This window comes from Humulus lupulus, chromosome 7, assembly GCF_963169125.1.
Source record: "Humulus lupulus chromosome 7, drHumLupu1.1, whole genome shotgun sequence".
NCBI classification, from domain to species: Eukaryota; Viridiplantae; Streptophyta; class Magnoliopsida; order Rosales; family Cannabaceae; genus Humulus; species Humulus lupulus.
The window spans coordinates 56,306,143-56,320,080 of NC_084799.1; the positions used below are offsets into that span (position 1 = coordinate 56,306,143).

Here is a 13,938-nt window from a genome sequence, read left to right on the forward strand (position 1 = left end):
TGCGTATTTTAGTATTACTCAGTCTTCTACTTATATTATCAAATGAAGAAAGATAATGTAAGAAAAAGAGTATAGAATAAAACAAAATATGCATAATTATTTGTGGGGATCCTTCTTAATGACATCTGGTTGATATAAATATATATATATAAAGCAAAATTAAAGGACAAAAAACTATTGAAGAAGCACATGGAAGCAAATGAGAGAATATACTCTGAATCAAATTAAGAGGTAGGAGGCTACCCCACAATGCATGATGATGTTATTTAATGTTAGAATAATAATACGAGCATCAAAATTATGCATCACAACATTACACAAATTGAGATGACATTGTTTTTTAAAATAATAAGTTTCGCCTGAAATAAAATTGATTAGTTAAATAAAATTATCACGTTAGTTAGTGTAATGTTTTCACTACAAGAATGAAGGGTATTAGCAGCATAATTATTAGCGGCGACCAAGTCTGTCTGTATTGTACAGTCTATTAGCGGCGGACCCTCCGCCGCTAATAATGAATGAGTATTTAAAAAATATTAAAAAAATATATTAGCGGCAGACTTTACCACCATTAGTGGCGGATACTCTGCCGCTAATATACCAAATTAAATGCATGGGAAAAGTTTTAAAAATTTATTAGCGGCGGATAATTTCCTGTATTAGAAGCGGACTATTCGCCGCTAATACTATTAGCGGCGGGTAATCAAATTTGGTCCGCCGCTAATATACCAAATTTGATGCATAATATTGGTGCACGTATCATTACTCATTTAGGTACATTATTTGATTAGTATAACTCATTTTTATTAAAAGTTAGTATATATTATTTTTGTTCAACTTGTGCTTATATTTTTCTAATTTTTTTTTCTTTTTCATATTCTGAAAAATACATATAAATAGTATATTTTAAATATTTAAATAAAAAATAAAACAAAAATATATAAAAACTGGTTAAAATAAGAATTTTATTCTAAAAAAATTTATGAAAACATTGTAAAATCAAATTATTGAAATTAACAAAAAAATAAATAAATAAAGGATGTCAAATAACATAATGAGAAAAAGTGTTAAAAATGATTTAATTTTTTTTTAATTAATGGGTATCTATATATATTCTTAGGATATAAATATAATGCCCCTATATTTAACTTAGTGAAGTTGTGGGTTGCTTTCGTGGCTCTATGTACCACACATAAATAAATAAATACACACATCAATAAGACCAAAAATAAGTTCTAAATATATGGTGGGATTCGTAAAATAAATGTTATACTTTGTATATAGAATCAAATCTCCTAATAAAACAAAATAATTCATCCCAAATTGGATCTAATATTTTCTAATGGAATTCGTGATATATAATTAAGATTAAGAACACTTGTAACCCGTTGCACATGCATCGGCGTCTGCGCGGAGTCACACTTTAATTGTCAACGCGCGGTTTCGTTTCTTATCAAGTATCTCAACTATAGGTTAAAAAAAAAAAGAAGAAGAAAAACAATAAAAATAAACCTAATATAAGACCATAAGTGTCAAATTAACGATGTACTGTTAATTTTAGTAGTTTTTTAAATAAATATTTCTCGAATAGCGTGTGCTAAAATTTGATACAAATTATGCTAAATTTTGTACAAAATATAATATGTGATAAATTTAACACAACATTAAATGATCAATTTTTATTTACAGCTTTGCAATTAATTATTATTTTCTATATTGCATTTATTAATTGAGATTAATGAGGAGTTTTTTTAATTATTTTATTCTTTTATTTTTAAAACAAAATTAATTAAAAAATTATATATATATATTTGTAAGTTTTTTTTTTTGATGGAAAATATGAATATATTGCAACAAACGAGCAAGATTACAAACCAAGCTCAAAGAGCCAAACAAAAACAGTTACATCTGAGTAATAGCCTCTAAGAATACCACCTCACAGGTCCTAACTTTCAGCCTGGCTAGTCTAGATCTAATACTGGACTTAATCAATTGAATTACAGGACCAATAGCCAAAGATCTCAACTCAAACACACAGAGGTTCCTATTTCTCCAAACCATGTACACAGCAGCTGCCAATGCAGCAGCCAACACCTGATACTTCAGACTTTTCAGCTTCCCACACATCCAGGTACACCAGTTAGCATAAGTAATCGGCCAGATATCCCTACCCAACCAATCCAACAAATGAGCCCTGAGCTGTTGTGAAAAGGGACAAGCAAAAAACAAGTGGGCATGAGATTCCTGCTCCAATTCACAAACAGGACACAGTAAAGAAGGCAGCTCCAAGTTACATTGATGCAACTTATCCCGAGTAAGAAGATGGCCGAGAGAAGCTTGCCACAGGATGAATCTATGCTTCGGGACTGCCATAGAGCACCAAACCACATCAGCAAATTCAACTCTTTCCCTGTTTAGTAAACTGTAATACAGCAACTTCAAGCAGAGTTTATCACCCTTCACAGCCGCAGCTAAGCTGATATCAGAGAAGATTGACCTCAATTTCACTAGTCTCCTCCAATACCAACTAACATCTTGAGGAATAGAATAAGACCAGAAATCTTGACCCTTTAGATAGATTGAGTCGACCCATTTTACCCAAAGAATGTCTTGCTTACTAGAAACAGCCCAAACAAACTTAGCTAGGAGAATAGTGTTCCAAGAACTGCCCTTCTTAAAGCCAAGACCACCCATACACTTCGGAAGACAAACTTGACTCCAAGCAGTGAAGTGTAATTTATTGCGGTTAACATTGCCTTCCTTAACTCCCCAAAGAAAATTTCTACATAAACGATCTATCTCCTTAGTAACACTCTTAGGGAGCATAAAAACACTCATCCAAAACGATCTCAAGCTCAAAAGCACGGTATTAACCAGTTGAGCCCTCCTTGCAAATGAGAGATGACGGCTGGCCCAAGTATGAAGCTTTTGCTGAATCTTAGTAATTATGATAGCACAATCTCCAGCCCTCCACTTAGTTGTTCAAAGAGGAACCCCTAAGTATTTGAGAGGAAACTTCTCTTCAGTGAACTGAATCTTCCTTAGCAATTGTTGAGTCTCTCTATCATCCAAACCCCCAAAAAACACCTGCGATTTCTATAAATTAGCAGACAAACCCGAAGCCATATAGAATTCAGTGAAACTATCTCTCAAAATCTGAACAGAATTAGAAACTCCCTTACAAAAAATGACCAGATCATCAGCAAAACACAGATTGACTAGCTTAAGAGGTTTGCATTTCGGGTGGAATCTGAACCGCTTATCCAAAGAAGCTTGACTTAACAGCCTAGTACAGTACTCCATAGCTAAAACAAACAACAACGGAGATAATGGGTCCCCTTGTCTAAGACCTTTTTTGCCTCTAAACTCCCTTTGGATTCTACCGTTCATAAGAATCAAATAGGAAGGATCCTTCAAACACGCCATAATCCACTTAATAAATTTTCTAGGAAAACAATACTCGGAAAGAATGGTCTCCATAAAATCCCAATCTAGCATGTCACAAGCTTTACTCAAGTCGATTTTCATCACACATCTAGGGGAAGCATTTTTCCTATTATAACCCTTTATAATATCCTGAAGAATAAGGATATTATGCGCCAACAATCTATTTTTGACAAAAGCTCATTGGTTTTGATGGACTAAACTAGGCAGAATAGTGGTCAACCTCCCACAGAGAATTTTTCAAATACACTTGTATATAGCATTGCAACAAGCTATAGGCCTATAATCTACTGCCTTAGTAGGTGTCTCAACTTTAGGAACCAAGCAAATGGTAGCCTTATTAACTTCCTCTGGCAAAACACCACTCTCAAAGAAATCGAAAACAGCCTCTGAAATTTCAGCTTCTAAGCTGCCCCATATAGCTTTAAAAAAACCAGAACCGAACCCATCCGGTCCCGGACTTTTTATAGAGCTTATGCTAAAAAAGGCATCCTTCACTTCCTTCTTTGTGAACGGTCTAACAAGCTTAACTTGCTGCTCCAGGGATAAACAATGACCAAGTCTGAAACAAGAGGACTGAATAGGAACTGAAGCATTACTACTACTGCCCATAATTTTCTGAAAATGATGAACAAAATGCGTCACAACATCTTCAAATTTCTCAATTAATTCACCTGAATCCGAAACCACTGAAGTAATGCAATTATTGGCTCTCCTTTGCTTTAAAGACGCATGAAAATAAGCCGTGTTATCATCCCCATATCGCAGCCAATCAACCTTGCTTTTTTGTCTCAAAAAGCTGTCATAAGCTTTAGAATGATAAGCAAGACATGCACCAGCCAGAGCTTCCTCCCTTTGCAACTCAGTCGAATGGGGATTTCTTTGAAGCAATCCTTGAGCATTTTGAAACTTCTCCTTCGCCAGATTGTAATGCATAGCCACATCACCCACAACGAGTTTATTGAACTTTCTTAGAACAACCTTAAGTCTACTCAATTTTCTGACAATACACACCAGCCCTCTTCCTTTCATAGGCTTAGTCCAGCTCTGTAAAACAGTGTCTTTAAAACTCCTATGCTCAGTCCACATATTAAAAAATCTAAAAGGCTTAAGACCATTATTAATAGCAGCTCCCATTTTGATGATGCAGTAACAATGATCAGAAAGAAGGTCCCAATTAAACAAAGCTTCAGCTTGAGGGTACAAATCCAGCCATTGTTCATTTTTAAACACTCTATCCAGTTTAGAGTAGATTCTATTATCATTTTCTTGATTGTTAGTCCAAGTAAAATGAGACCATATGGAACGCAGCTCACCAACTAACCCCAAAGCCCTCCAATTTCGAGCATCCTCCAACTCAACAGCAGTGATAATACGGCCACCCACTCTATCATTACCCTCAAAAACAACATTGAAATCCCCTGCCACAACCCAAGGTTTAACAGGGAAACTTAACCCAGCAAGATCACTCCATAGAGGAACTCTACCCTCTATGGTATTCCTTCCATAAACAAAAGTAACACAGAATACTTTACTAGAATTAATCCCTTTAACATATATGTGAAAAAATTGGTCACTCTCCATTAGGATCTCAACAGTCACCACCTGAGGCAGCCACAAAACCATAATACGACCCTCCGATTTAGTACCCAAGTAGTAATTCCACCCTTTAAAAGAAGTACTCATCATTTTCCCAATTTTATCACCATAAAGTTTGGTCTCCAAAAAAGCTCCAAGACCAATCTTATTCACAAAACAGAATTTACTCAGAGAAACCTGTTTCTCCCTTTTATTAATGCCTCTAACATTCCAGCTAAGCATGTTGTGACTCTCCATTAAACAAACTTGTTGAAGCTAATCCCAAGTTTGTGACCTCCATTACCTTATCCTGCAAAACACCATAAGAGTTTCTCAGGTTGCTCTGAATCTTCCTATTAACCTTCTTAAGACCACCTCCTCTTTTAGGAGCACTCCATTCCAACTTGTCTGTCACATTAACATTTCTATCAGGAGCAACATCAGTGTGATCTGCATTCCTAACTTGAGCCTGAGACTGAGATATCCTTATATTTGTATGTTTTCAATAAGTATTAGATAAACATTTATTATAGTTTCATCATATTATGTTAATTTGATATGTGCATTATTAATTGGAGCCCAATCAACAAATATTGTGTCAAAATTTAATACTTATTTAATTTTTTATGATAAATTTGGCACTATGTTTGCATCATTGAAAGATGGTCCAATGTTTTATGATTACTCACAATTAGACCAAGCTATATATATAATCATCATTTTTATATAAATTAAATCTCTACGACAAACGGAAAGTTTATTAAAAAAAATTAATTCACATCCTTCCTGTCATAGATAATCTAACTATATATAGAGTAAATTGAGGCTAAAATACCCAATGTTTCAAAATTGTGCACTTTTATGTCAAAACATTTTTTTTGCGGTAAATATACTCAATGTTTTCAAAATGTTGTATTTTTATACTTAAACTTTTTTTTTTGTAAATATATCCAATATTTTCAAAATGTTGCACTTATATATTTATTTTTTATTATTATTATTTTGAGAAATAATAGAAAAGTGAAAGAAAAATATAAGTTTTTAATTATTTTTTAAATTATAAATTATTTTCACTTCCTCATTCTTTATCAAAATAATAAAAAAAAATTCATTTAAAATTTTAAAATTAATCAAAAAAATTAAAACTTATATTTTCCTTTACTTTTTCTAATAAACTTATATTTTAAGTTAATGGGAAAACATAAGCTTTAAATTATTTTAAATCATTTTTTATCAATTTTAATTTAAAATAGTTATTTTGAGAAAGAATAAGAGAGAGAAATAATTTTAAATTTAACATATAATTAAAAACTTATATTTTTCCTTCACTTTCTTATTATTTCTCAAAATAATAAAATATAGGTATAAAAGTGGAACATTTTAGGGAAATTTACCGCCAAAAAAAATCTTTCGGCATAAAAGTGCAACATTTTAAAGATATTGACTATATTTACTGCAAAAAAAAAAATTGGGTATAAAAGTGCAACATTTTGAAAACATTAAGTATTTTACACTCCAACAAAAATGACTTTTAATGACTCCCAAACATTATAGGTATAAGACATTAAAAATGTGAATGTGTATTTTATGTCTTATTTTTGGAGTCATTGAAAGTTTTATGTTATGTCTATTATTGTAAGATATTAAAAAGCATGGAAGACATTATAAACACACTATTTAGAAAGACTTCTCAAATCTCCCTATAAGAGCACAAATATATATCACTCGCACCTATAAGACTCAAATGCCAAAATATCTCACATTTAATTGATTTTTTATTTTTAAAAAAGGAAAATAAATTAAACCTAAATAACAAAACCCTACTTTTCATTTTCTCTTCGTAGCCACCCCATTTTTTCTCTCTCCCTTTCTCATTTTTTTCACTCATTTATCTCTTTCTCCCAAACTCCTCCCTTCATCTCTCTTCCTCTCAAACCCCATAACCAAAAAAACACATCATTCTCTTGTGGCGGCGAGGTAGAGGAGTAGAGTCGACACAGGGTGGTGGTGTGTAGTTCCCTCTTCTCTCTTCTTTCATTTTTTTTACATGTTTTATTTAAATTTTTGTTTGGTGTTTTGTTGATGTTAAAGAGTTGTATCATTGTGTCTCTCTGCTAGGGAGGGTTGCGACAAGCTGAGGAGGACAAGTGAGCGACGAAGGGGCGAGTGGCGCAGATGGCCTTCCGGTGATGATCCCGTAGTGGGGGACAAGGCTAAGCTATGTTCTCACTCAAGCTTGGGTTTTGTTTACTTTGAGTTTCTATATTTCTCTATTACAAAACTTAGGTTTCTTATTTCTATGTATAATTTTTTTATTTTTTGTTTCTTAAGATGTACCTTAAGCTTAAAATGAAGATAATGGTGGAGTTGGTTATAATTTGGGCATTTTCTTGATTTTTTTCTTCCATTTTGCTATCTACTTTTTAGTTTTAATATATTTTTATTTTATTATGTAATTAAATATATATAATAATAAATATAAAATAAAAAAAATTAAAAATAATAAACACATTTCACGTCTCCCCATGGAAAGTCTACCTAGGGAGATGTTGTAGGTGTACTATTAATGACACCAGCTACCATGTATCTCTTGGGGGGAGATATGGTAGACTTTCAATGACTCCCATATGGAGTCATAAAACTCCAATTTTCTAGTAGTGTTAGCCGCCGTTTACTTATATATAATACGTTTACTAAGATGTCTATCCACATCAACAATCTGGAACTAGATTACATGTATTAAAATGCTTAGTGATATGTACTAGCAACTATTGATTAAAAATTGCATACTTTAATATGTTGCTAACTATTTTATTCATTATATATAATCTAAATCCTCTCATACTCATACAAGATCATACTCTCGTAAGTGAATATGAAGTTTTCTGATATTTATATTAATTATTCAAACAATAATCTAGACATTCAATTATCAAAAAAATATACTTTTATTAACTTCCAGTAACTAAAATATCCTTACACATTCTTTTAGGACATAAATCCTAACAAATTATGCATTAAATCCAAAATGGTTAAGAAACATTACTCAGTGGTGTTAAGAGTACAAATTTGCTTGACTTAATTCATAGTGACTTGTGTAAATTGAATGACATGTTAACCAGAGGTAGAAATATGTATTTCTTAACTTTTATAGATGATTGTTGTAGGTTGTAGCGCACCAATTTTTTTATATATTAATTATGTGTTTATATTATTTTAATTGTTGTTTGTTAAGTGTTAGAATTTTATTTTAATTATTTGAATTGTTTGGTAGTAATTATGTGAATTGAAATTTAATTGTTTTATTTTGTGAAAGTATTTGTGAGATTTGATTGTGTACAATGAGGTGCATGCTTAGTAGTGATGGACTAGGGCACTTGGGTGTGTGCATGTGCATGGTATGCATGGTGAGCATGTAATAGACTACCCCGTATTTTCCAACTTTTAGTTAATTATATTTGTTAAATTTAAAAGAGAAAATAATAAAATAAAGAGGTAAGTTTTATTAGTAGACTTGTACCTATTTTGGAAAGTTGGAAAATTGGGAAATGTCTGAGGATGACTTTCATAGCCGAGTAGGAGAGAGAGAGAAGGGGAGAGGATGAGGGGTGGGCAAGGCTAGGATTTGATAAGGTTGGGAGTTTCCATTTTTGTGGGCATTGTAATCAAGTCCTAGTTGTCTAATGGCATGAATCTTGGAGAGGGAATCAAGGAAAAAGGAAACCAAGTGTGAATAGTGATCAAAGGGTGCTAGGGCTTTGGCTAAGTGATGAGAAGGAATAAAAGGGAAAGTTTGGTTTTTGGAGACTCATAACTTGGTGGCTGCCGAAACCTAGAAAGAGAAGGAAGAGAGAGATCTCGTGAGGCTAGAGAAAGAAGGAGACAAAGAAAAGAAGAAAGAAGAAGACAAATAAGGGATTTAAAAATCCCTAAGGGTAAGAATGTTGGTTCATAGTGATATTCTCATTCTCCTTATTCTTCTTAATTCTAAGAGCAATTTTTCTTTTCTTTGTTGTGGGTTTTGAAAACCATAGGTGTATCAAAGGGGATATTTTGGTTTTGGATTGTTGATCTCTATCAAATGAGGTAATGAGAATATCTAACTCTTTTGTTATTTTAATGGTCACTTTTTTTTTATGTTTTTTAGTTTTGTTTTTGATAGATGATATTGAGATATGTTGATCATGATGGGTTTGTTTTATGGTAGTTTCGTCCAACATGTGTATAGGCTTAGTTTATTTTTCTCTTGATTAGTTTTGTTGCTTTGTTGAATGCATGTGTTTAGGGTTTGTGATATTTAATTAGAAGTTAGATAATTATGTCTATTGTTTGAGGGAATGGTTATTTTTATTAAGAACATGATTACATTGTTTTAATGTTATATCCTTTAGGGTTTCAAAATCTTTGTAAGAACTATGATCTTATTTAGAAGATTAATATTGGGACATTTTTAAAGAAATGGTGATTTCTTGTTATAAAAAAATTATAAATTTAATTGTTAGAAACATGTTTGAGGGTTTCGTCCTAGGGTGTATTAAAAGGATTAGAAGTTGTATTTATTTCTTGATTTTAATTGTAAAATCATTGGGTTATGAGCATATTAGAATTTGTGGTATTTTATTGTTAATGTGCCATGGGTTTCGGCCATATGTCTTGTTGTAGACTTTGTTATATTATTTATAATATAATGTTTAAATTAAATAACTGTGGCAAATAGTGTCACATATTGTAATATAATATATATGAGAGTTACATTTTTGGATAATGTGAATATCCAAATGTGTAACATATTTAAGGTTTCAAAAACAGTTACAAATTTGTAACTTCCAAATATTACCCAATAATATGTAGATTTGATGTTACACGTTTTGATTTGAATTTGTCTAAGCCATAAGTGATATGGTTGTTGGAGACATGATTTTAACCCCCATAATGTGTTTGGAGGTTACAAAGTCATGTGGGAAGAGTATAGAACCATTTAAAAAATTGCACAAAAGTGTGTGCTGAAAATGGGTTGTGGCCGCGGCCACTAGTGTTCCTGGTCGTGACCTGTGGAACAGAGGCTCACGGTTGCGACCAGGAACAGCTCGGGCTGCCGCCAGTAAGGTTGACAACCTAAGCCAATTTTCCTTCTCAATTTTGAATGGTTCCAACAACTCATGTAACTCCCAAAACTCATTTTTAATTCGATAAACATTCAATTAAACATTGGTAACAATCATAGGGTTGGTGAAATTTGAAATTCAAAGGGTGTCTCAAAACTCTATAAATACGAGCCTATTGCTCACTTATTAGACAAACCAATTTCTGTCCACTAGAGCACTTGGCTAGAAATTCACCATAGAGGCTTGTATATTCCATAAAGCTATTTCATTTGTGAGAGTTCCCTTAGTGCTTGAGATAGGGAGAAATAAGCTTTTGGACAAAGATTTTAAACCTTGTTCAAGTTGGTGATCCCCAAACTCTTCACTTTGGGTGTATGAGTGAAAGTGTGTTCTTTTGTTCTTGTTCTTCCTTTTCTTCTATTGCTTTTATCTTCATCTCTTCTTTTTCTATTTACATATTTATTTGTATCTTTCTACTATAGAGTTGTATTTCCACTTTTAGCTGTTGTTCTTCATTTTTTAGTTTATTTATATTTATTGTCTAGAGTTGTATTCTCTTTTATTCTCTTCATCTACCTATCACATTCTTCTTTTTGGTACGTTTTTATGCGCAACTTTTTATAATTACTTGTTTTTTTTTTTTTTTGTTATAAAGTTGTAATCATATTTAATCAATCAATTAGTTTTTTGTATTATTTTTCTTAGAGTTGTAAGAGTTTTACATCTTTCCATCGAGGCAATTTACATATCTCCAACATTCAAAAGCTTATCCCTTGCTTGTTTTAATGGAAGGTGAGACCATCAAGATGATGAGCCAAGACCTAGTGAGGTTGGATAGGTTTCATGGATCTAATTTCACTAGGTGGCAAGACAAGATGAGATTCTACTTGACCACTCTCAAGATCGCCTACATCCTAGAGTCCACCCTTGAATCTCTCCTGGCGCCATCCTACAAAGACACTACTGAGGTGGTGGAGAAAAGAACAATATTCTTTGTAGGGGTCATATCCTCAACGCCCTATCTGATAGGTTCTATGACCTCTATACCGAGACCAATTAGACAGAGATTTGGGATGCATTTGAGACAAAATTCAAGGCGGAAGATGAAGGTATCAAAAAGTTTTTGATTTCTTAATACATTGATTTCAAATTTTTTGATGATAAACCTATACTTCCTCAAATTCATGAGCTTCAAATAATTGTTAACAAATTGAAAATTTTGAATATTAAGCTTCCCAAGGCCTTTCAAGTTGGTGCAATAGTGGCAAAATTACCACAAACTTGGAGGAGCTATATGAAAAGAATCCTTCATAAAAATGAGGATTATTCTGTGGAGGAAATCCAAAAACATATTCGAATCGAGGAGGAATTGATATGTAGAGATAAACTTGTGGAGGGGTCTAATGGAGAGACTTCCAAAGCAAATGCAGTGTCACAACCAAAACATCCCAAAAATAAAGGAAAGGCAAGAAGGGTAATGAGAGATCTTTGGGTCCAAAAACCAACCCAAACAAATTTAAGGGCTAGAAAGGTCCTTGCTTTGTGTGTGGGGAAAATGGTCACTATGCTAGAGAGTGTAGGCATAGAAAAGACCAACAAGGACCTAAGGTGAATTCAACTCAAGAGGAGAATATAGTTGCGGTCCAAGGCAAGGTAAAAGGGGGTGGTATGACACATGTGGCACCGTCCATGTCACCTATGACAAGTCATTGTTCAAGACCTTTGAAGAGCCAAAGGGAAACCATGAGATCCAAATGGCCAATTAGGGAAAATTCAAGGTACTTGGCAAAGGTACCATTGAAGTATTTTTCACCTCCGACAAGAAAGTAACATTAATGAATATGCTTTATGTTCTCGAAATGAGTAGAAATTCGGTAAGTGGAGATTTGCTTGGCCAGCCCGACATTAAGGCCGTTTTTCAGTCTAGTAAACTTATTCTTACCAAGTTCAATGTATTTTTGGGAAATGGGTACTCTTGTGAGGGTATGGTTAAATTGTGCACCAACGATGTAACTTTCAATGTTATCAATAAAAATGTTAATTCTGCTTATATTGGTTAGTATGATTCTTTATTTCTATGGCATCTTAGACTATCTCATATAGGTTTTTCAACCATGAAAAGAGTAGTAAAATGTGGTATGATTGCATGCAACATTAAAACTATGAAAACTGTGAAACATGTGTTAAAGAAAAAATGATAAAGAAATCATTTCCTAGTGTAGAAAGATCATCTAATTTACTTGATTTAATCCATAGTGATATTTGTGAATTAAATGGTGTTTTAACTAGAGATGATAAAAGGTATTTTCTTACTTTCATAAAAGATTTTAGTAAATATACCTATGTGTTTCTTTTAAAGCATAAAGATGAGACTTTTGATGCTTTCAAGGTTTATAAATTAGAAGTTGAAAATCAACTAAATAAAAAGATTAAGGTGCTAAGAAGTGAAATAGGAGGTGAGTACTTCTCTAATAAATTCAATGCATTTTGTAAAGAAAATGACATAATTCATGAGTGCACCACATCTTATACACCACAACACAATGGTGTTGCCGAAAGGAAAAATAGGACTTATCTAGAGATGATAAATTATATGTTGGTGTTTTCTAAGTTGAACTTCAACTTATGGGGTGAAGCGTTGTTAACCGCTTGTCACATTCTTAATCGAATACCGATGAAGAAAAATGAGATATCTTCATATGAGTTATGGAAAGGAAGAAAACTCAATATAGGGTACTTCAAAGTGTGGGATGTCCTTCATATTGCAAGAAAAATGAACCTAATAGAACAAAGTTAGATTCAAGAGCCATAAAGTGTGCTTTTTTTTTATTTTGCCAACAATAGTAAAGCTTATAGGTTATTAGACCTAGAGTCTAATGTTGTGATAGAATCTAGGGAAGTTGAATTCTTTGAGAACATGTTATGTGACAACAATGCTCAAGCTTCAAACTCTCTAAAGGAGATATATGAGAACAATTCTCAAGCATCTACTTTCAAAAATAATTCTCAAGAGGAAAATTCTCAAACGAATGTAGAGCAACCCATTGAACTTAGAAGAAGTCAAAGGGTTAGAAAAGAGAAAATTCTGGGATTGGATGAGATAGATTCTCAACAAATTTCATTGTCCATGGTAGAAGGAAATAGAAAAGAAGTCATTAGGAAAATTCCAATTGAACTTCTCGTTGAGGATGATCCTAAGACTTATAGAGAAGCCATGCAATCTAGAGATAGTGAATTTTGGAAAGAATCCATCAATGATGAGATGAATTCCATTCTTTCCAACAACACTTGGGAATTGGTAGACCTCCCACCGGGGTCTAAGCCAATTTGGTGTAAGCGGGAATTTAGGAGAAAATACCACACTGACGGCACTATCCAAACCTTTAAAGCTAGATTAGTAGCTAAAGGGTTTAGGCAAAAGGAGGGTATCAATTATTTCGATACCAATGCACCTGTTGCAAGAACAACTTCTATAAGAATTATGTTCGCTTTGGATTCTATACATAACTTGTATGGTCATCAAATGGATGTCAAGATGGCATTCCTTAATGGTACTGTAACGTCCCAAATTACCTAATAAGGCTTAGCGTCTTGAGTAGGGGGTCAAGATGGCAATATATGGAATTTTATGCCTATATGATATATTGTGTGTATGATAATGTGATTTATATGATAATATAACTAGTTATGCATGTTTAGGAGTATTAAATATGCATGTGGACCTGCTTCTCATTAGAAGGGAAATATTTGAAATTTGGCCAGTTATTGGCATAATTGTATATATATGCATAAATGTGATATATGTGAGAGA

At 32.9% G+C, this 13,938-nt stretch overlaps 1 protein-coding gene across 1 annotated transcript; it reads right to left on the bottom strand.

Moving 5' to 3' along the window:
* Positions 1-1,902: 1,902 nt before the first annotated feature.
* Positions 1,903-2,838, bottom strand: LOC133791723 (uncharacterized). The gene has a single exon (XM_062229643.1). It carries the CDS (start codon positions 2,836-2,838, stop codon positions 1,903-1,905), a length of 936 nt encoding a protein of 311 aa, XP_062085627.1.
* Positions 2,839-13,938: the final 11,100 nt, after the last annotated feature.